The 24485-nt window shown below is 35.7% G+C and overlaps 1 protein-coding gene across 1 annotated transcript; it reads right to left on the bottom strand.

Moving 5' to 3' along the window:
- Window positions 1-5737: 5737 nt before the first annotated feature.
- LOC149778374 (uncharacterized) lies at window positions 5738-8459 on the bottom strand. The gene has a single exon (XM_089938469.1). The coding sequence runs from the start codon at window positions 8249-8251 to the stop codon at window positions 7301-7303; it is 951 nt and encodes a 316-aa protein (XP_089794595.1). The 5' UTR covers window positions 8252-8459; the 3' UTR covers window positions 5738-7300.
- Window positions 8460-24485: the final 16026 nt, after the last annotated feature.

Raw genomic sequence — 24485 nt, 5'->3', positions numbered from 1 at the left:
TGCCGTTAACACCAATACACTCGAAAAATCAAAACGTTTCCAATTAGAATAGTATTGATCATCCTCGATCGAATACTTGACTTTTAGCATAAGGTAGGACTCGTATATTAGCTTATCTCCGTTTCTACAAGAACACTATAATGCAATGCTTTTCAAAGAGTCAGAGCTACTACTTTTAAGTTCTGAATGATGTTAAAGTTAGCAAACTCATTAAATGAGAAACTGCCTGCTAAATGAATACAAAATCAAGCCCTAGTAGACGTTTCTAGTCCAGAATGACAGTATGTATACAAGTACCACTTAAAAAAGTTACTTAAATATATAGAAATATATATCAATGTTGCCAACACCTTTTCATAACGACACATCACGCAAGCCATGGGACTCTAACAAGAATGTAAGATGGAGTAGTTATATATATATATATATATATATATATATATATATATATATATATATATATATATATATATATATATATATATATATATATATATATATATATATATATATATATATATATATATATATAAGCAGTAATACAGACAGTTCAAATATATTTACTGTTGTTGAACGATGAAATTTTACCTCAGTCTGATAAAGATGAACATCCTGTTTATATTTTGAAAAACTCTTCCCAGCAAGCAGTATATGTACTCTTTCTATGGCTTCATCCATAACAAATCGCAATATTTCGGTACCGTTAATGAGGACCGGACTAACATGAATACAAAAGAAATTATATAAGCTAAAAAGTATATAAATAAATAATATAAACTGAATAGAGGTAAGTTAGAAAACATATGTGAATATTTACTCATCAGAAACAACGATTTCATTGCTTCCACTGCTAAATATTTTTTCCATCTCTCTTAAATAATCCTGTTGCAAAAACGATACCCATGTATACTATTTTACGTAAATAACTAATCGAATTTCTTGATTTTGTGATTGCTAGATTCTCTACCTGTATAGAACAATCAGTAAAGTAAGATCTGACATAGAGTTGACATACTAGAGTCTTGTTCTCCTAGGTATCTAAAGAAACGAAAATGCGAAAAAGAGAACAAAATTGTCAGGTTAACAAAGTAATTTTGATTTTAAAAAATCCACACTCTAGCATTACATGAACAACAATGTGGACACATCCGTATAGTTCATACAGATTCGTACATGTAGTCAGAGTGTAATCAACATGTAATGTCAGTCTTTCAAGTAGACATACATATACGATCATGTATACAAAGTTCAGGTATATAGTCCATACTGTTTATTGTACAGGTGCATATCAAGTACACAAACTTGCAACGTAACCGAGGTTTGGCTGACACACATTGATTCGTTTACTGATATAATCAATAGAAACGAACAAAACAGATTTATGTTGCTATAAGGTAACATAACATGACTGGGTGGGCAATCCATTTGTGTACATTTATGATACACTGATATATATATATATATATATATATATATATATATATATATATATATATATATATATATATATATATATATATATATATATATATATATATATATATATATATATATATATATTTCTTCTTACACTTGTACTCTTTAAGCGGATCCTCACAGCTGTCACGGAATTGTGTACGAGTTATATCAATATGTATATGTTGTCAAAAATGTACTCGGATTTCGTTGCCGCGTACAGCGTCACCCGAGGGTGGTATATTCTTTTGGCTTAGTTATTTCGAAATCCTGAGCCAAGCTCAGACCATGCTGCACGAACGAATTGCCTGCAGCGGGGAAACCTAAGTACCTAGCTGCGCATATCTGTCACGGCTAGTGTACATATAGAGCAAATTCTCTATAACCAAATCACATTAAGTCTTGTCAGGAAGCTTACCCCTTTACGGAAGCAAATCTCCAGCTGTAGAGGTAATGAAAGTTTCTTTAGTACTATTCGTTTATATGACAGGATTGTTTTTATACTTTAGAACCTTAATTAATGTTTCAAAAAGACTTGTATCTGCAAACATATTCATTTAATGCAGTAGCTAACGAGCAGGAAACATATATTTATTCTAAATTCTACAGAGAGTCAATACCTAGGTTATACAACGCTATATTATAAATACTATAATCTGGTTCGAGTTAGCTATTTGTTGTAACTGAACAGACAAATTGATATTTAATTATACGCTGTTTGCATTAAACGATTATGTAATGGGTAACGAATTCATGTGCGCGCATGCGCTACATATATCATTGCAGAAGTACTTAACCGTGTCATATGTACTACACGGTTTAGTTATCATTTTAGCTGCCTAAATGCAATGCCTTGTATATGGTTTGATGTGGAGTCACCAGCTATAGTGCTGCCTAAATGCCATGCCTTGTACATCGTTTGATGTGGAGTCACAGAACTCTGTGGGGTTTCGTGTGACGTATACGCTGTGTTTTGGTGACGTTGGATCGGAAGAGTGGACTGGTTTTCTCGATGCGAGGGACCAGGTCTTCGCGACCATCGGGTCTGTGATGTGAGGGATCCTTAAGCACACTGAGAGGAGCGGACCATACGTGGGTGCTTCTCTGGCCATTTACTAGAGCGCGTGGAACCGGAGTTAACATCTTGGTCGTCAAATGGGGGCCACGATAGCTATAGTGTTTCATGTTATTTCCACAATTGCATTTCATAATGTCATTCATTCCTATTATGTCGTTATATGAACGATCGATAGGTTCATAATTTCATTCATTCATATTGCTATATCGTTATGTGAACGATCCGATAGGTTCATAATTTCATCCATTCCTATTACTATATCGTTATGTGAACGATCGATAGGTTCATAATGTCATTCATTCCTATTATGTCGTTATATGAACGATCAATAGCTTCATAATTTCATTCATTCATATTGCTATATCGTTATGTGAATGATCCGATAGGTTCATAATTTCATTCATTCCTATTACTATATCGTTATGTGAACGATCGATAGGTTCGTAATTTACACTGCTTTTCAATATCGTTTTATGAACGATACGTTAAAATTTACCTGCTTTTCTAAATCGTTATTTGAACGATACATTCATAATTCTTTTATAAATCGTTATTTGAACGATACATTCAAGACTCTTTATATTGGGGTGTAGGTCACTTTTATTTTGTTGATCGGTGATAGGATTTCACGTTTATTTTGAAATTCCATTCGTTAAATTAATGTTTAAGAGTTTTTCTCTCGTTGAGTTATTTGTTGATGATAGTTCCATGTTAGGAACTTTATAATTTTCCTTATCTTTTTGTTTATAATGGTGTCAGATTTGTTTATATTTAAATTGCGTTTATAAATAAACATCTTGTAAACGCAGTTGCTTTTGGTGTCTTCCTAATCCAGTCCCAACCCGGCTTCATCCTGTGACAACAGCTCCCTGTCATCTTCACTGTTTTCCCTACAACCATCACTATTCATTGTTCAGTTAAATATTTTTCAGTTTATGTCCACTTGCCTTTAAAGAATAATGTAACTAATTTAAAAAATAAATTGCTATGATATAGGCCATTTTTGGCGTTTACAAATGTAAACTGCTGCTACGTACAACAGTGACATAGCGTATAATCTAACATTGTTTGTTAGAACACCCATTCACAAACTCTATATTATTATATTTATTGAAGAAAATGAAGCATTACTCACACAAAACATGGATACAAACACTTTGCATGTGTTAAAAAACAAAAACAATTGTATTCTTTTTTCTTAATTTTCCTTTACTTCAAACTTTCAATTTTTACCCGTGTGGATTGGCATAATTTCCAGGTAAATTTGGACAATTAAACTATAAAGCGAGGTTTTATTTACACGCAGTACTAAATAACAATGTGGACATAAACCGGTCACCCATTTGACAGTACATGCAGTATTAAATAACATCGACTAAATCATACAACAGCTTCAAGTGAACGAACTGACGCTGCAGAATATACATTTTGTAAAAAAAACGTTGAAGGCAAAAAAAGTCGAAGCTACCATTACTTTCAGTGTCTGTTAATGTCAGCAGTCCATATGAATCATTATCCATAACTGCGACTAACTTTTCCCCGCAAAGGCACGACCTCTGAATATTAGATAAACTTATATAAACAAAATTCACTTATATCTGGCTTTAGAATTACATTTATGGACCAAATATAACTTACTACAGGTCGTGTTAATTTCTGAAAACCATTCGTTTCATGGGTGTTTTGTCAGTCCCCTGTACGATATGAGGACCACGATAGTGGTACTGATTATAAATATTTCCTAATATCCAGTAAATATGGCAACACGGAATGGAGATTTAATTAGAAAAATGCCGTAATGCCGGTCATATTTTGGGATATAGATGGGATATAGTCGTAGGTATAGGCATTGGCGCGTAGCAGATACAGTCTCATAATAAATGGGGAATTATAATGTTAAAAATGAACACGAGATTTCCCCTTGTACGTATAATTCTTTAGTTTTACAAATATGACAAATGGGACTGTGTTGGTACAAAAGGTTTTTAATGTTAGTCCGTTTGTCTAACAGTATGAAACTGTACGAGTACAAGGGTAAATATAATGTTAAAACCATCCTTGGGGTAAATTTTGTGGGCATTATGGGTACACGGAGAAATGGCAAAAATATTGGATGCAGTACTTTATATGCTAGAAACGAGGACTTGATGAAAGACATCCCTCAAAAGCTGAGATGCAAAAATGAAAGAAAACATCAAATTCAAAGCTCGACAGAGGGAAAAAGAAGAATTGGTCAAAGACTTTCTCTACCAAAAACGCGTCAGCAACATTTTGCTAAATCAACATTGTTAATACACTCGGCCTAGGCAAACATCAACAAAGAGTGAAACGCGAGAACTATGACAAGTCCGTTCCTTTCTCTCTATAAATACCAAACAAAACGTTAAACATGAAACTATGTACAGGGTTGCCAGCATTGTAAAGGAAGACTAGACTTACACTGATCTAATACAGTGTCGTTTTTTTATCGGTGTACACTGAGTTCTGTGCGACAGAAATGATTATGCACTAATTTGATTGAAACACATTTATTTTTTTGACCGTTTCTAGAGAAATCATTTACAAAAAATAAGTAACTTTTTTAAATGTTACGTACGTCGATTGTTCTTGTAACCATTGTCATACATCTTGCAGATGTAGTTTCTGAGTTTGGATTTTGCTGCACAACACAATTTTTGAATTTCTCCGAAAGCAGTGGAATTGGCAGGATTGTAGTAAATGTTGGCTAAAAGTGTTTCCATGATGTTACTGCCTGTCAGTAAGTTAATCAATACATGATTCTCTTTCTTCACTTGGTATCTTTTTGATTGCAATACTTTAAGTGTCCGATGAGCGATAGGAGCAGAGAATGCTCCAACAGGGCTGCTCGGTTATCGTTTAATTTGTTTCTTTACTTCTTTCGTTTTTCTTCTGCTTGCGAGAGTGCTAATATTAATTTTTTGATCCGATTTTTGATGTTTATTCTAACTTGGGTGTTTTAACTGGTGGATTTTTAATTCTTCTTACTTTTTGCTATCTGTGTCATTATTTTTGCTCCATTTGTTTTTCTTCTCTTTGTATGGAATTCTTGAAATCTCTCAGAGTAGGTTTAGTCATCGTGTCGAAAGCTTTCACATGAGGCAGTTGTAGTCGTCGCAATCTATTATTACGACTCATTGGTCTTAAACTAAGCAACAGAAAAGAGTGAAAACTCAAACGTTTTGTAAAATTCAACAAATAATTTATTCTCCTATAATACAAAGAGAAAAAATGTAAAATAAATTTACAGTATTGCGAATTAAATCCCAAAATAATCACAGAACTTCTAACACAAGTCCTAATGATTCAAATTCTGAATAAACTTTAGTGGCATTCCAAAATAAATCCAACGCTGGAAGTGTTGATGTGCGTGTGTTGGCCTGGATCTTAGAAATGTGCCAAAAGTCTTTTGTTGAATCACAATAATACAATTCAAGAATATATCCTTATTTGTATTTCACTATAAACTCAACTGTTAATTTCCAAGGACGTTATTTGTGGGCATTTTATATTTCCAGATAAGAATAAATTGAATTAAATAATTTGAATAAATAAATTTCAGCCCAAACGAAATACTCGGTACAAAATAATACAACTGATTCTAGTAAGATCTTACAACACGAATGAATAAGTTCAAGTAACAAGATTATATAGTCCTCTACTTGACCTCAGGTCCCTATTAGCATTTTCTAAAAAAAACTATTACCTAATGGAAAATTGAAGGTTCAAAATGTTTACAAGATAAAATCTTAGTTATAAATTTAGAAGATCTGTTACTAAAATTATAATATTAAATGTGGTAAACAACATGTAGACGCTGGGTTTCATGTGGAATTACCAATATCCTGGTTTTAGATTGAGGTACAAATGTTGTTTACAAACTCAAAATCAATGATTCAGGTCAGGTAGAAAATAGACCTGATTTCGGACAAGGCCAAGTCCAAAATACAATTATCCACAGAAGATAATAAAATAAAAGAAATTAAAAACTAACAAACAATGGAAATATAATATACATAACAATATTGTCAATATCGTTACGACTTTTCTGCTTCTGGTAAATCTATTCGATACATCAACGAGTGTAACTTTAGTTGCAGTAGGGACATCTCGGTGAGATTAGGAATATGAGCCATTACGATATATGTTGTTTGTACCAACGATGGAGTTCTATCCATCATTTGAAGGAACAAAAGCTAATTGTATTCTGTGCTTAAAATTCGGGCATACAAGTGTGATGTCTTTCAATAGTCATCTCATCACATCTTGTACACGAGGTCCAAAAAAGCGGTCCTAATATGAGATCATCCACTTTTAACAACCATTCTAACACATGATAATAAACCCTTTTCCTTGAACGAACACACTTTTGTATTGACTGACTGGAATTTTCTTTTACAGAATTTAGCGAAGAACGTAACGATTTGATCCTAATAGCACTTACTGTACCTTGGGCAAAGAAACCATTCGATTCTAGACGTTCAAACAACGTTCACACTTTCAACTGATGATTTATGCATGTGTTGTTTGTATGATTTGTTTTTGCATCGGAGCATTAAATTTGGTAAGTATATACAAAGCATCCTAAAGTTTAGCAAAACGAGTAGGAATAGGCTGTTCTTTTATTCCTTTTAGGAAAATATTATTGTTGAATGTCTACGATGAGTGAACGTTTGTGGAGAGGAAGATATCTTTGTTCACAGAGGAAACACTGAAGGGAATCTTATGCAACATATAACATTCTTCTTTTTATACTGGAATTAGGCTCCACTTATTGTCAGGACATCGTATCAACTTGATCTTGGGCACTGCTTGTGTTCTCAATGGACTAAATGTTGCCAGTGCTTGTTTGGACAAATCCAGTGCACTTTGTAACATGTCAGTATTGTCTTGTATTATTATCTTAGAAGATGACACTATTTTAGCTGCGGCAGCAGTATCTAGATCAGAGGACGTAGACGGAGCAGAAGTACAAGTTCCGTTAGAGATGGAATTCAATTGAAACATGAGACGAGGAAATACTTGTTTTAAATCAGGTTTAGCTGGCATCTTCGATAACAAAGGGTTAGAACAAAACGAAAATGAAACGCTCACAGATTTATGCTTTCGTGAGTACGTGCGTGTTTTATCTAATGTACCTCTCTTTCTTTTCAAAGTAATGTGCGCTGTATTTGTGTCTTGTTCTAATGCCTGCTCGATCTTGTTCGTATCGACAGTCAAATCTCTGAGGAGTGCTTTTAGAGAAACCTCATTTGAAACTATACTTGCATAGGATGGAGTAGATGACTCGTTGTGTGCATTGATGTTTTGATTTCGAAGATAGTCCTTGTATATCTCGGGATTCCTAGTATATTTATTGTACCAAGTTCCTCCGGGATCTCCCCTTACTCTGATGTCAGTTCCTTCATTATATGTGGTGAATTTTCTCATCTCCAAGCGGCCTTTTTGGGTGACAGATACCTGAGTACAACCACCGAGTAGCTCGAAATACTTCAATACCCACAAACGTCGATTGTCATGAGTGAACCACTTTCCATTCCTAATAGTCACCGAAATGTAAGGAATAGTATCCACACTGATGTCACAGTCCACAAGTCCGTCCAACGTTTTACCAATCTTCGTTCCGTGATGTTTACCAGTGAAAACGCAGCTAATGCTATCCTGGGAATAGCGTATTTCCGATGGTTTTAACTGCAACATTTCTTTGTTACGCACGTTGCAAATCCCCGATACATTATTTATAAATCATAATGTCCTTACCCTTCTGAAAATATGGTTCTCATTTCTATATTACAGTAAACTAAACACAATTGTATAAATAATGTCTTTGCTTTCGTCCAAATGCAGGGTTCACGTACTTATTGGAGTATCCAAAGTACTGTATATTTTAACAATGATTAAAAGCCGAATAATCCAATCACTGATTGAATTCCTACTTTCGGTTTCCCCTTTACGTTTCCAATTAACATATTTAATATTACGTACAATTATTTAACAGCTATTGACTATTGTATAGTGTGGGCGAAAAATTGACAGAATCAAAACCTTTTAGATTAGTTTTTTTCTTCATGCTTGCTCAGTATTTTCATAAAGTTCAATACATGATGGCAATATAAATATAATTCAATATTTGACCAAATCAATTCAAATGGCTTGATCTTAGTGATACGATTTAAGATGCTCCCGTCATAAATAATTGCAAAAGCTTTGTTTGGAAGGGGGACTTACCGTAAAGGCCACTTGTAATGAAAGTAATATTCCATGTTTGAACATGCATGCGAAGAGTAACTTTGACATTATTTTGTGGAGGAAACTTTGAACTTAAGAAATATTGTTGCAATATACGTTTCCGCTTGCAAATCTAAATTACATTCCAGGTTAACCAAGGTCAGAAAAAATGCCATTTTTGACAAATTTAGAACATTCAGAACTTTGGTAAATATGAGCATCAGTTGAGAATCCAGGTCATATTTCAATGTGACTTAAGTAGTATTGGCACAGTTGGCGTTATTAAATGATGCCTTGAGCAAAAATAGACAAAATGGTAATATCTGTCCTTAAAATGAAAATGTTTGGTGGTTTGGTAGAAAAAAGTCATTTGGTTTTTATAATAGAATGTATTATTTCTGTTGTCTGGTTTGTAGGTTGATAAAATTAGAGAATATTCATACGTCAAGACGTTACCACAGTAAGACGGGTTTCAGACGTGGCTTTACACAGGAAAGTATATACCGCTCTGTGAACTTGCCGTTAAAACTTATATTGCCCTTCTTCTACTGGGACATGAATAATTCTGGAAGAAAATAATGAATTGATGCAGGTTATAATTCACAGTAGTGCCAGTATACTTTAAGTGTTAGGGATAGCTTTCAAGTTTCAGCCTTTGTAATACAGTCTGCTGGTAAAACACCAGCGTCAAATGGAAATACATACTGAAATAAAAGATATTTAAAATGTCATTTTGAAAGAAACATTAATATTCTAAAACCTGGTTTATTCTGAGATAAATACAAGGTTTTAGCTATTTAGGAGCTTGACGTCTTATTTTGAAGGATTCATAAATTCGTTAAATTTGAAAATCGATGCTAACTTCGTGAACGGTCGAAGCTAGATGGTGCAAGGAAAGTATAACGTTCCTAGACCGGTTCTTTGTTACAGAAAATCTTGATCAATAGCAACATGTTCAAAACAGGGAACGAAAAGGTTGCTGGCATATAGAGGTCAGCTGAAGGAATGATCAGTCATTGGATTCCATAGATATTATTCTGGTTGTACATTATGTTCATCTCTCTCATTGTTTAAATGTTATGTTGCTGTTGTTTTTTCCCAGAGATAGGTGTCTTTATTCAACCTAATCAGTCTCAGTGTACTGAGCAAGAAAATAGCGCCATATCATCTGTATTGTTGTGCATCTGTTTGTATAAATCATGAGAATATGAGAGTCTGCTAACTTTATTTCTCTATAGTCAAGACAAAGTATGAATATCTGGTAATACCCAAGAAAGGTTCACCATGAAGTTTTTCCGTCAGTCATTACACTTAACTGCCCTAATATACTTTAAAAAGTCGCCATTTTCTCTAAACTTGCTATTTTCAATTTATTTGGAGTTTACCTTTTTACTGAATAATACATTTTGTACTGAATAATACATTTTTTTAATATTCCTTTTTTAAGAAATGTTGTTCTTTAAATCATTTATACAGTCTATAATACAGGTTACACATGCGAACGTTAGATTATTCAATCGAAACATATGCATACAGTAACACATATCCCTAAACCTTCAGTAGCCAGATAAATTAAATTTCAGGGTGAGAAGTTTGATCGTCAGTTGCAGCTTTGGCAAAGAATAACTCCAAAATAATCACATTGACCTCCTTTTTCACGAAAGTGAAATTCCTTTAAAAATACATCCGTCTGGATTCAATGCCATTCTCACTCCTTTTGGTAAGATTAATTATCAAGGAATCAGTGTCATTCGACATTCTCTTCTCACTCCTTCCGATATAACACATTATCAAGGATTAAACGCCATTCGACATTCCATTTTCACTCATTCTGGTAAGACTAATTATGAAAGATTCAGTGCATTCGACATTACATTCTCACTCCTTCTGTTAAAACTATCGACTATTCAATGTCATTCAACATTCAGTTCACACTACTTCCCGTAAGACTAATCAAAGAATCTGTGCCATTCGACATTTCATTCTTATTCCTTCTGGTAATACTATCAACGATTCAACGCCATCCGACATTCTATTCTCAATCCTTCTTGTAAGACTAATTGTCAAGGATTTCAATGACATTCAGCATTCCATTTTCACTTCTTTGGGTAAGACTAATTATTAAGGAATCAGTGCCGTTCGACATTCGATTTTCACTCCTTCCGGTACGACTATCAAGAATTCAATGCCATTGGACATTCCGTTCTAACTCCTTCCAGTAAGACTGATTATCAAGGAATATGTGCCATTCAACATTATACTCTCTCGCCTTCCTGTAAGACTATTTGACTCCTTCCGGTAAATTCAATTATCAAGAAATCATTGCATTCGACTTTCTTTTCTCACTCCTTCCGGTAAGACAAATTACGAAGATTCAGTGCCGTTGGACATTACATTTCCACTCATTCCGATAAGACTAATTATCATTTCAGAAGAGGTTATATGCCGAATTAGTTAGTGTATACATGTTTAAGGGTATGACTGTTCATGCACGTGTTAGCATGTTTGTTTGCACGTATGCAAGCATGTATGTATGATAAATATAATAGGTATATTTATTCTGTATAGATATTTCTGAACACCTTTGATAATCTATTTCATTAATAAATAGTTCTAAATTGTTTGCTATATGTAAAGACAATCCCAAGCGCTATTGACTCCAAGCTGATTAAATTATTACGCATGCATATCGCTAGTAGTTAGATATGTAATACCTTTATTAATGTTCCCTACGTGTAATATGAAAGTGAAGATTAATTTACACTATTGCAATGCGTATGATAAACATAGAAGTTGTTAGACTTGACAATGTGCCATGGGTCACACATTTTTAATTTTTGACGAAAGGTATACTCTATTGTGCATACATGCACTGGATAGCTTTATACATATGTTCATAACAGGTAATCATTATATATCGCTGCTCTCAAAGCATTTTAATCGCACTTCTTAAAATTCATAAAACGAACATGATTTGCAAACGATTCCATGTTTGTTTTCTTTCAAATGGTTCCGTACCACTAGCTTCTGTTTTCCAGCTGGTTCCGTACCACTGGATTGTGTGTTAGCCAGCTGGTTCCGTACCACTGGATTTTATGTTAGCCTTCTGTTTCCCAGTTGGTTCCGTAACACTGGACTTTATGATTACCAGTCGATTCCATATCACTGGCATGTGTGTTTACCAGTTGGTTCCGTACAACTGGAATTTATAATTACCAGTTGATTACGTATCACTGGCCTGTGTGTTTACCAGTTGTTTCCGCACCACTGGGTTTTATGATTACCAGTTGATTCCGTATAACTGGCTGTGTGTTTACTAGTTGGTTCCGCACCACATGATGTTATGATTACCAGTTGATTCCGTATCAGTGGCTGTGTGTGTGTACCAGTTGGTTCCGTAAAACTGGAATGAGCATTTCCTACTTTGTTCCGAGCTACTGGACTTTGTGTTTACTAATTGGTTCCGTACCACTGGATTTTATGAATACCACTTGATTCCGTATCCCTGGCCTGTGTGCTTACCAGTTGGTTCCGTACAACTGGATTTTATATTGCCAGTTGATTCCGTATCACTGGCCTGTGTGCTTACCAGTTGGTTCCTTACAACTGGATTTTATGTTACCAGTAGATTCCGTATCGCTGGCCTGTTTGTTTACCAGTTGTTTCCGCACTAATGGATTTTATGATTACCAGTTGATTCCGTATCAGTGGTGTGTTCTGTTTACCAGTTGGTTCCATACCGCTAGATTTTATTATTACCAGTTGATTTTGTATCAGTGGCATGTGTGTTTACCAGTTGGTTCTTTACTTTTTACGTTTGCTACGAGTTTCATGCTTGACGTACTTTGGTCCCGCACCTCACTACATGACACTTGATTAGTCATATGCTTTCTGCTTCCACCACTTCGCTCCATGTTAATGGGCTATGTGTTGCCCAGCTCGTTGAAGCCAACTAACCTGCAATTGTTATGTTGCTATTGGTTTTATGTTGCAGTCCGCACCACAAAACAAAGACCCAGAATTTCCATTATGATCAATTTTTGTCCCTTTTTTCATTTCATTTCTTACTACTACCAAGTTCGTGCGTCATCTCACTACAGTCAACAGTGATGTTCATAATATTACAATAAGGGTTATGCGTTTGCAACGATTGTAGTAATACACTGAAATTTATGTAATTATTAATTTTTTGTGGCATTCCTTACAGAATGCCCCCTACAAAGAAAGCTGCGGCGGCGTCGCAAATGGCAGTGAAGAGAGCCAGACCATCAAGGTCCAAAATACAAGAGGCGGTGAAGAGGCCCAGGAAGAAGGCACCGTTGCCAACAGCAAAGTCCGCCAACCCTCAACCTTGAACATCCAGCGAAGGGGCTTGCATGGACACTTGATCTTTTTAATGTTATAATCCAAGACGTCTCCGACAGGCTGACCACCCAAGTGACACAGGAGATCGATAACCAATTTGCTCAGGCCGTCCACAGAAAATAGTCCACAAACTGGGTTTCAACTTGGACCCTCCCTAGCAAAAGACACCAGCAGCAGCAGCACCAGCCGCATACATACTCTTCCGCGCCATTGTGGAAACCACATTTTCACTTACAGGCACAGCTGTGAATACATGTAACGTTGTCCAAATCGTTTCTGCCTCCGGGTGGTTTTCACAATCACAATTTGTAAGCTCGTCAGTCACACAATCTACTCTAATCCCTGAGACAATTAAGGCAAACATATGGGTGGGCTCGTACATTGATTTTTTTGCTCCTGAATAACTGGCAGGATGCGGATTTCACATTTCAGTTAGATACACACATTACTGGTCCTGAACTTAGCATTGTCCCAAAAATTAGGAACGTCCAACTTACAATAGACAGTGGATTCTCGCTTGGAGCAGGTTCACTAGTGTTCTATGTGAAAAATATCCCCTGGTTAGTACCTCTCTTCCCCACCACATGGAAACTGTCCTTAAACTTGAGGAGAGACTCGATGATTGGAGGTACTATGATGAAAACTTAAGACAGTTGGTTGCAAAGGGGGAAGCTAAATGGGGTACCACGCATTTAGAACTTTACATGAAGGCTGTGCTAGAATCGGGTCATAACAACTACACAGAAAACAATCCCTCACAAATTACAAACATAAAATATCCAAAGGGAGTTTGTTTTAGTTACCACAAAAGCGGTCGCTGTTTATCGGGATTTTCATGCAATTTTCAGCAACAAGTGCTTCAATTGTTTAGGGGGACACTCATTCATTTGCTGTCCCAATCCAATTTCTCACCCCTTTAAGGTACTTCTACAATACAGCCAACAACCGCAGAGACCTAACAATCAGCTTTTCGTTTCAAACGATCCGTACAACCTCGAACCACTAACCCGAACAACAAGAAACCTGTCGGCAAATAATGCTGATCCTTTGTCTACCCCGGGCAGAATTGACCGCTTGCAATATTGGCTACGCAATTTCGATCCTGCCACAAAGTAATATCTGCCTTTAGGTTTTCAAAAGGGTTTTGATGTGGGGTTTAAGGGGACATTGCAAACACACTTATGTAATAATCTGAAATCAGCTCAAACGAATGCACAAATTACTGAAGAAAGATAAAGAAAGAATTGGCAGCGGGTCGCTTTGCAAGGCCTTTTCGTACAAAACCATTTCCCAATTTACACGTTTCGCCCCTGGGTCTAGTTGCAAATAAATTCCCTGTTTTTTCAGAATAATTCATCACCTTTCCTTCCCACCGGGCGATTCGGTTAACGATGGAATTTCAACGCAACAATCAGCAGTACATTAGGAAGGCATTGATAATGGCATCACATGTAATAAACAGCTGGGTAGGGTGTTTTTTGTTGCAAAAACAGACATATCAAATGCTTTCTGCATTCTTCCTATTTGCCACATGCAATGACATTGTTTTGGATTTTGGTGGCGGAACATGTACTATTTTGACAAATGTTTACAAATGGGTTGTAGTTTCAATTGCCAGATATTTGAGACCTTTAGCAATTCTCTTAAATGGATAGCGAACACAAAGTTATTAATAACATACATGACACATATTTTGGACGATTTATTTATACTAGATGCAACTCGTGTCCAATGTCAACATAAGCTCGATCGCTTGCTGCCTGTATGTGCCGACATCGGCGTTCCTATGGCAGTGGGCAAAACATTTGCCCCGTCAACAACCATGACGTACCTCGGATACGAATTGGATTCCGATGGACAAACTAGAAAAATGTAATAAACTCATAGATTTATATCTGGTTCGAAATAAAATTACTCTCAAGGAGTTGCAATCCATCATAGGTACTCTTAACTTTGCTTGCGCAGTAGTTTTGCCGGAACGAGCTTTTCTTAGGCGACTCATCCACTCAACAATTGACATCTTAAAACCGCATCACCACATGAGACTAACAAGAGGTAAAAGAGGTTTAAGGATCTGGCAAAACTTTTTAACTGGTTTTAACGGTAGATCTTTATTCTTACTTGACATTACGCTGACTTCCGACAGGTTGGACTTGTACACAGATGCTTCTGCCTCAGTCGGATACAGTATCATCCGGGTCACACACTATTTCTATAGCATTTGGGATCAGACATGGGCATATCAAAATATAACGCTTCTAGAATTCTACTCCATCGTTCTGGAAGTTGAGGTCTGGGGATAACACTTTTCCAATAAATGTATATATTTCCACACTGACAATCAAACCTTAGTTGAAATCATAAACAAGCAATCCTCTAAAGGACACAAAAACCATGCATTTCTTTCGCATATTTGTACTCTCTTAAATTAAATATCTTGTTCAGGGCAAAACACATACCGGGTATTCGTAACAGACTCGCCGATGCCCTTTCTCGCCAACAGGTTCCGAGTTTCCACGCCATGGCTCCATATGCGGACTCACACCCTCATCGCATTCCGTTTCTTCCAACCTTGCCCAGCTAGATAGTACTCTTGGCCATTTGCTTAAAAACATCATACACCCAGCTACACAAACCATATATAAGCGGGATTGGATGTTATATAAAGAGTTCACATCAGACACTTTGACCTAGGTCTCTCTCCCAGTTTCAATAACCAATTTGGCCCTTTTCATAGCTCACTTAATCAACAAAAAATATGCAGCATCTTTGATATCCACTTTTGTTTCTGCAGTGGGATATGTGCACAAACTTAACGGCTTCGCAGACTCTTCTTCATCTTTCCTTATTCAAAAACACATTCAAACCATTCACAAAAGTAAATCTCATGATGTTTGTTTGCCAATTGACAAAGTTGCGCTGGATAAGTTTACAGTTTCTATGATGCATACCGTTTCAGACCATTTTAGGCGTATCATGTATTCAGCCATGTTTACGTTGGTTTTCCATGCCTTTCTCCGAATAGGAGAGATTACAGTGTAAACAACTGCACATCAGAATAATAATTTAATACTATTATCTCAAGTCAATTTTTCACCCAAGCGTCTTACAATCACTTTACGACACTTCAAACACGGATTGGGACAACCATATATATTGCATGTTGCTGCCCAACAAAATCCTTCGACATGTCCGATATCTCATTTACAAGCATACCTAACCCTCCGGGGTAATACTCCAGGACCGCTTTTATGAACCAAGATGGGCAACCAGTTTCCAGAGTAGAATTTAGAACAGAACTTAGAAGAGCGCTTTGCTTTTGTGGCTTTAACTCTAACCATTTCAAGTCCCATAGTTTCAGAATTGGGCCACCCTGGTGGCGGTTAGACAAGGTTTCAGTGACAACCAAATAAGGGACCAGGCCTAGAACCTTAAACGTTGAGCGCCAATAGAGACAGCTGCTAGTACACTGTTTTTCTAAAACAATATGTCTTTGGTATTACTAGGCCGGGTTTCGAACCCGCGACCTACCGCATCCAAAGCGGAATATATAACCATTTAGGCCACCGGTGCAGCCTTTATTGTTACGTTAATATTTCTTCAGAGAGATCACCACTTCCTGTTCTTTAAACAGAGACAGAATCGTATCCGCCTAATTCAGTTATAAAGCTAAATTAATTATTACGTCAACCAGTGGTCTGTTTTTCGTCGTTAGCAGTACATGTAATTATATATTCTTTCTTATGTACTGCTTATGTTTCCGTCTATTTATGGCACACATAGAACCTAATCCTGGGCCTTACACTATTCGTCGCATCAACAATATCAGCATAGCGCATTTTAAAATTCAGAGTCTGAAATCTAAAATTTACTTGATTAATGGAAAGACTGTGCAGTTTGATGTTTTACTGAAACTTGTCTTAACGAATCCAGATTGAACAATGAATTCTCCGTATTACATTATACTGATCCATTTCGTAAGGATATAAAACACTTGGAGATGGCATAATAGCTATTGGGTAGAGTTATTGCTACCCAAATACATTCTAGCCCCAGTAAATCAAGATCAGATTGTAGAATTATATGAATGTTTCTTTTTCACGTATATAGCATACGTGAAAAAGAAACATTCATAGAAAGCATACGTGAAAAAGAAACATTCATATAATTCTACAATCTGATCTTGATTTACTGGGGCTAGAATGTATTTGGGTAGAAATAACTCTAAATAGGAATTAATTCCTGATTGGAGGGCTATACATAGCACCAAATAATGGATCATCTGTTTGGGGTCGTATTGAATTATGCATTGACAATGAGAGTCCAGAACAATAAACCAGACTATCTAGTTTTTGTGGGATATTTTAATGAAAATTGTCTTGTTCCTGGTAACCAAATACCTCAGCTTTTGCCACACTAGTAACCTACAGGAAATTATACAAGAAAGTACTAATTTCACAGAATACTTTCAGACTTCGATAGATGTAATACTGGTGTTAGATCCCGAATTTGTATCTAGTGTTCTTAATTCATTTCATTCTAGCGGAGTCTGATCCGATTGCACAGGATACGTCCCTTTAAAATTTACTACGCCAAAACTCGAGTGCTATAAGAGAGAGATATAGTTATATAATAAAGCAGTCTATTCCTTGTCAAGTTCACTTCTGCAAAATGTTTTATGGGATGAAATATTTGAGAAAAAAAAACTATATTAATAATATTGTTACTAAATTTTCAAGTCTTCATTGGGATACGGTAAAACTGTGCCACAAAGAAACGGTTACACTAAATGCTAAATTGATTCACAATAAAACTTGAGAACTCATTAGACAAATAAACCGGCGTTACAATCGAGCAAAACGCACACAAACCCAAAGCATTGATCGTTATACCCTCGCAAACGAAATAACAGTTATTAGTGAAATACACAAAACTAAATATTTTACTTGTCAGCGGTTAGCTGACAAATATTAAAAATTGTTAAGGTAATTTTAAATAGTATTGTAAACTTGTTAAAGACATAGAAGGAATACATTCTGTGATTCATTGATTATAAACGGGATAAACGTGACAGGTTATGGAGAGAAAGATAAACTAATTAATGATTTCTTTTGCGAACATTCTAGAATACAAGCTGATAATACAACACAATGTCAGTTTGCTGAACTAGACACACATTAATTGCCGTACCCCGCTATCTCTTGCTTAAACATTAGGGAAGAAGACATCTACAGTGTTTATACTGACTTAAATCAATCCAAGGCGTGTGGTCCAGACTTACTTCATCCCAAGTTATTTAAGAGAATTGCATGTTCAATTACATGCACACTGTGACGGATCTTTATCATTTCTCTTAATACCTCCAGATTTCCAGATTCTCAAAAATTAACAAATGCGGTCCCAGCATTTAAGAAAGGATGTAGAACAAATGCTTTAATCTATTGCCCAGGTATCGCCCAAGTATCGCTCTATACTTTGCATTTTGTATAAGGTCTTGGAAAAATGTTCTACCAATATTTGTATAATTATATTTTTCAACGTGACTTGATTTCACCAAGCCAATCAGCTTTACATCCGGTGACTCGACAACAAATCAGTTATTAGATGTTTATAATACGATTTGATTGTTTTAGCAGAAGACTATCTAAATAAAGTTAGAATTGTTTTCATTGTCATTAGAAAAGCGTTTGAACGTGTTTGGCTTAAATATTACTTTTTAACTTAAGAAGATCAGTATTCGAGGCAGAATGCTATTGTGGTTAGAACATTTATTGTTTATAAATACAGGAGTCCTTCAATGACTTAAACTTGGACCATTGCTATTTTAGCATATATTAATGACATCGTAAATGATATACTTTAATCACTAAGACTTTTCGCAGATAATGCTACACTATATACAATCGTTGAAAATCCAAATGAGGTTAACCAATTTCTAAATTCGGACTTAAATTACAGGATTGGTTCCGTCGTTGGTTTGTGACCTTTAACCCAGACAAAACAAAGTCAATGCTCATAATACGAAAGCAAAATTCAAGTAACCGTCCTAAACTGCAGATGGCTAGTAAAGATATTCATGAAGAATTCCAGCATAAACACTTAGGGTATTATGCTTTCTTGTAACGCCGCATGTTAAGCTCATGTCCAGCATTCGTCTGAAAAGGCCCGAGAGAAAGTAAATATTTTTTTAAAATTTGAAATATAGATGGGATCGCTTGTCCTTGGAAAGAATGTATCCATCATATGAAATATTCATGTCTGAATAAGCTAACTGTATATGGAATAACTGTACTATGCAAAAAAAAAAAAAAAAAAAAAATCACCGGAAAAATTGATCTGGAGGTTATGAGAATAGTAACATGTGCTACCAAGAGTACGGCTCGGGCAATATTAGATAAGCAAATTTCGCACAAGAGGTAATTTAGCCTCTTGTTGTTGACAATGGTACCTACACCACACAGTCATCGAATACTATTCTGCCTTCCACGATTTGACCGAGGAACACGTTGCCGATTGAAATCATTAGGAACCAGTCCATTTAAAATTTTGAAACTTTCCTGAATCGGGATAAACATATAATTCTTTCGTATTATTTTATTGGTGTTCGGGTTTATTAAGTTCAGCATACGCGATTGAGAATCTAATGTAGTAACTTAAATAATGATTTATTCCTAAATCATGATCTAACACTATGTACTGTACATGCAGACATATAGAAACAGCTGAACACTTTTTCTTAGAATGTAATAATTACGTTATCTTGTTTGCGTAATCACTACAAGTATAAAGCACTATTGGTAAATTTGCTATCGCATGGTGCATTCTATACTTTTTGTGCAACATGGTTCCTTCGAGGATGTTGCTGATGTTAAAAGCATGGCATCAAAAAGCAGAAATGAAACTTCTTCGCCCTTCGGGAAAATAATAACTTTTACGGGAGGCCAGATTTCAGAATGGCATATATTTTTCAAGATATATGACACTTTTTAGTTGTAAAGACATATTCACCAAATGCTCATTTAACATCTACGTAAAAGTGATATAAAAAATCAGCTACGATCATATCTCGCTTATGTCTGCTATAACACGTACGGCGTACAAAATCTGCTTGAGTGCAATGCGGGTAACATGTGCGGCATACAAAATCTGCTTGAGTGCAATGCGGGTAACATGTACGGCATACGAAAACTGCTTGAGTACAATGCGAGTATCATGTACGGCATACAAAATCTGCTTGAGTGCAATGCGGGTAATATGTACGGCATACGAAAACTGCTTGAGTACAATGCGGGTAACATGTGCGGCATACGAAAACTACTTGAGTGCAATGCGGGTATCATGTGCGGCATACAAAAACTGCTTGAGTGCAATGCGGGTATCATGTACGGCATACAAAATCTGCTTGAGTGCAATGCGGGTAACATGTACGGCATACGAAAACTGCTTGAGTACAATGCGGGTATCATGTACGGCATACGTAAACTACTTGAGTGCAATGCGGGTAACACATACGGCATATGAAAACCGCTTAAAAACAATGGGGGTAAAACGTACGGCATCTGAAAACTGTTCGAGTGCAATGAGGGTAACATGTAAGATAGATCACAACTGCTTGAGTATAATGCGGAACACTTCCAAGCTAAATTATTACAGTCAGTACAAAACTCGACTGGAGCCACATAAATATATACCATTTTAATTTACCATGCAGCTTTAGAAAGATACGTGCACAGTTCTGGTGTTCGAACTATCATTGATGACCGAATGAAGCTTGAAAGAAAGGATAACATATGTTTAATTGATTAACAGCAAAATAATTAGGTGGTTGAAGATGAATTTCATTTTGTACGTATTTGATACAAGGATAAAAAAGGGCAAACTTCCCTGTTATACCGAAATTTACGTAGCGTTAGAACAGTAGCGTGGATTGAATACATGGTTGCTCTTGAGAAAGTGGCCAGGTTACCGGAAGACATGATTAGACGAGTTTCATTAAAGATACTTGCTATATTGTTACCCCCACTGATGAACAATTTGTCATTCATTGCTTTAAATAATTCAACTGTAATATGTCAATTTGTGATACTTTTTATATCATGCCTTTCTTTTTAAGAGCGACAGAAACTCATTATCTTTCAGAAATGCATATAAACGAATGCATTATAAACGATGTTGTTGCTGTTGTTGTGTGGGTTAACGCCATTTTTCAGCACACGATAGGCTATGCATGGCGGACAGTATTAATGGTGGAGGAAGAACCCGGGAAAACCTCGGGAAGAACCACCGACCCACGAGAAGCTACTGGCAAGCTTTCTTACATACCCACATTAGCCGAATCCTAGACTCGAACCCACGCAGACAGAGGTGAGATGGCAGTGATCCTAACGAAGAACGCTTTAGACCACTCGGCTACTCGGGTCCCCCCCCCCCCATTATAAACGAATTGAAATGTGTATAAAGATATGCATTAACATAAGTAATGTGATATTTATCCATGTAGATTAGTGTACGTAAGTAATATAATATGGGTAAACTTAAAAGACAGTTGGTTGTAGTTACATGTATATTATCTGGTGCCATTGTTAGAATCACCAATGTTTACAATGCTATTTTATTATGGGGTAGTGATCTAGATTACAAATAAATAAATGTTTAGAATCCAAATCAATCAATGAATCAATATCTCATTATAGTACACATATATGTATTTCAGATTTATTATATGTAAAATGCAACTATTGTATTGTACCTATACCCGTACGTATTTGAGATTTACTACGTGAACAGAATACATATAGATATATAAATTTTGCATCATAGAGTATGCCTACATGTATTTCAGATTACTATCTGTATAGTATACCTACATTTATATCATTTAATGTATGTATGCTATGGATACAATTATTTCAGATTTACTATATCTATCATATGCATATAGGTTTATCAGATTTTCTATACCTGCTGTATATCTACCTGTAAGTATTTGATATTTGCTAAGTTTAGAATATACCTTCAGGTATATCAGAGTTACTATATGTTCATTATACCTATATTTTTCAAATGTATGGTGTATCAACCACATAACTGAAGTCAACATTAAAAGTTGTGTAATGTTAGCCGGTAATAGTGTTGTTTTCCTTATATTTTTCATATAAACGAACTTCAACGCAAGACTTGATCAATGCTTTTCATATTGTTTTTTTTTTTTTAAATTAACATTTTCATGGTGAATATAGACACTGTGCAAATTATAGGTAGACGCTCGGTATAACCTTCACTGACTTATGCCGAGCCTGGAAACTGTTAATTTGCCTGAGATAAACGGGAGTATTTTTATTGATTTTGCTGGGATAATATTTTTTAAGTCAATACCCGGTTGGGGCAGGTGAAATCATTGTTATCAATGTAAATTCTATTGATTCTTTCCAGAATAATTGTTAATAATTAATCAGGAATTCGATCTGTCTTACATCCTTAGTAGCATAATGTTCCGGGAAGCAAATGTTTAGCATACGCCCATGGGTTGACAAATTTGTGCCTTTATCAACATTTACAGTAATTTCATGACATTTGATATGGTTAATTACTGCACAGGTGCGTATACATTTCTTCTCTTACGACAATTGCTGTTCTTTGCATAGGGCGAGTGACATTTAATTGAATTTCAACAGGTACAGAGTAGTTTCTCCTTTTTTGATACGAATTTAGGCGATATAAGTTGAATGATGTCAATCCCAATTTATTATTTCACAAAATGTCTTCCAAGGTTTCAATAAGTGTTCCGTAACAAGAATGCAACTGCTTGAGTTAAATCGGAAGGGGTATAGGAGTACGTCAGTACACTACGAACTTCAGTTGTTTATCTGATCTGTCTAATGTGCACAAGATGATGACTTTTACCTGTTTATCTGACGTGTCTAATTTGCACATGATGATCTCGTGTACGCATTTTGTGCCTTAGGTGCTGTGCTGTATCTCTCAGTTACACAGTATATAACAGAAGGTACTTCCTGTGATAGGAGTTGGTGTTCTGTCTCTACTGGGATATAGTTAGCTGCAGTTTTGCCTATGTAAAATGGTTTTGCCAAAAACATGTACATCGCATGTTCTGTATAGCTGTGAACAAGACAACGCTTTCAATATACCCATTAAGTGATTTTTTGGACTGGAAGGGAAACATGTATCGGTTGTATATGTTTACTCTCGAATTCTACTCAAACCTAACTTCTGTGATTTTTATACATCCATTCATATCCAGCTTTCAACTGTGATGGTATTCGTCAAAAATGATATTATAACAGAAGCAAAGGCTTAGTTGTAAGGAAACATATTTTTATTCTAAAGACAGTTTTATATTTTTTTCAGGATTTGCATGACATAAATGGTACTAAAATAGTAGTAAGATGGCTGATGATCACCAGCCGCCACATTCAGTGACTGAATCTACTTTTACGCAGCCTTCGATTTGCTTCTTGAACGTATATCAATCCAATAACATGTCAATCAAACGTATATCAATCCAATAACATGTCAATCAAACGTATTCATACCAAGACATATAATGTAAACTAAAAGTCACTTTGAATGAAAAAAGATATGAAGCCTTTTTAGAAATTTGGTTTTACAAAGTAAGGTAGTATTTCAGTTTGTTTTCATGAATTGAGTTCAAATTGACTGTCTTCATGGAAAATGCCGACGATGCTCAGAATGTTCGACAGAGAGCAAACCAGTGGTATCATACATACACACATGCGTGCATGCGTACGTACGTTGTTGTTGTTGTTATAGGGTTTAACGCCATTTTTCAGCACAAGATAGGCTATACATTGCGGCCAGTATAAATAGTGGAGGAAGAACCCTGGAAAATCCCAGAAAGAACCACCGACGTATATACATACATACATACATACATACATACATAGGCGTCGAATAAATACATGCAAGATAAATCAAGTACAATATAAAACTTTATTAGACAGAGAAATTAACAAAGAATCAATAGTTTTAAGAGGATATTACGACGTCTACATTTTCAGATGAAAATTAGGAATCTAGAATAAAAAGTACACAACCTAAGGATGGATGGATGGATGGATGCTTTTAATTACTATTGCTTTCCGTGCTATTGTTTTTAGCACGATTTATCTGACTTTTGTGATGAAGTTTTGTTAGTGATTTTCTTGGACTAATGGTTGTGCGTGCATGTGTTTGTATGCACGACAGGGTATACTTTCTGGAAACATCCGTCCAGATATTGTGGTGTCAGAATGTAACCTATGCTAGGCGTGTAACTACACACAAACTATAGTGTTACGTACAGAATGGTTGCTACTTTTCT

Source organism: Sinohyriopsis cumingii, chromosome 17 (assembly GCF_028554795.1).
Source record: "Sinohyriopsis cumingii isolate HCF-2022 chromosome 17, ASM2855479v2, whole genome shotgun sequence".
Taxonomy (NCBI): Eukaryota; Metazoa; Mollusca; class Bivalvia; order Unionida; family Unionidae; genus Sinohyriopsis; species Sinohyriopsis cumingii.
This window is presented reverse-complemented; position numbering and strand designations above follow the sequence as displayed.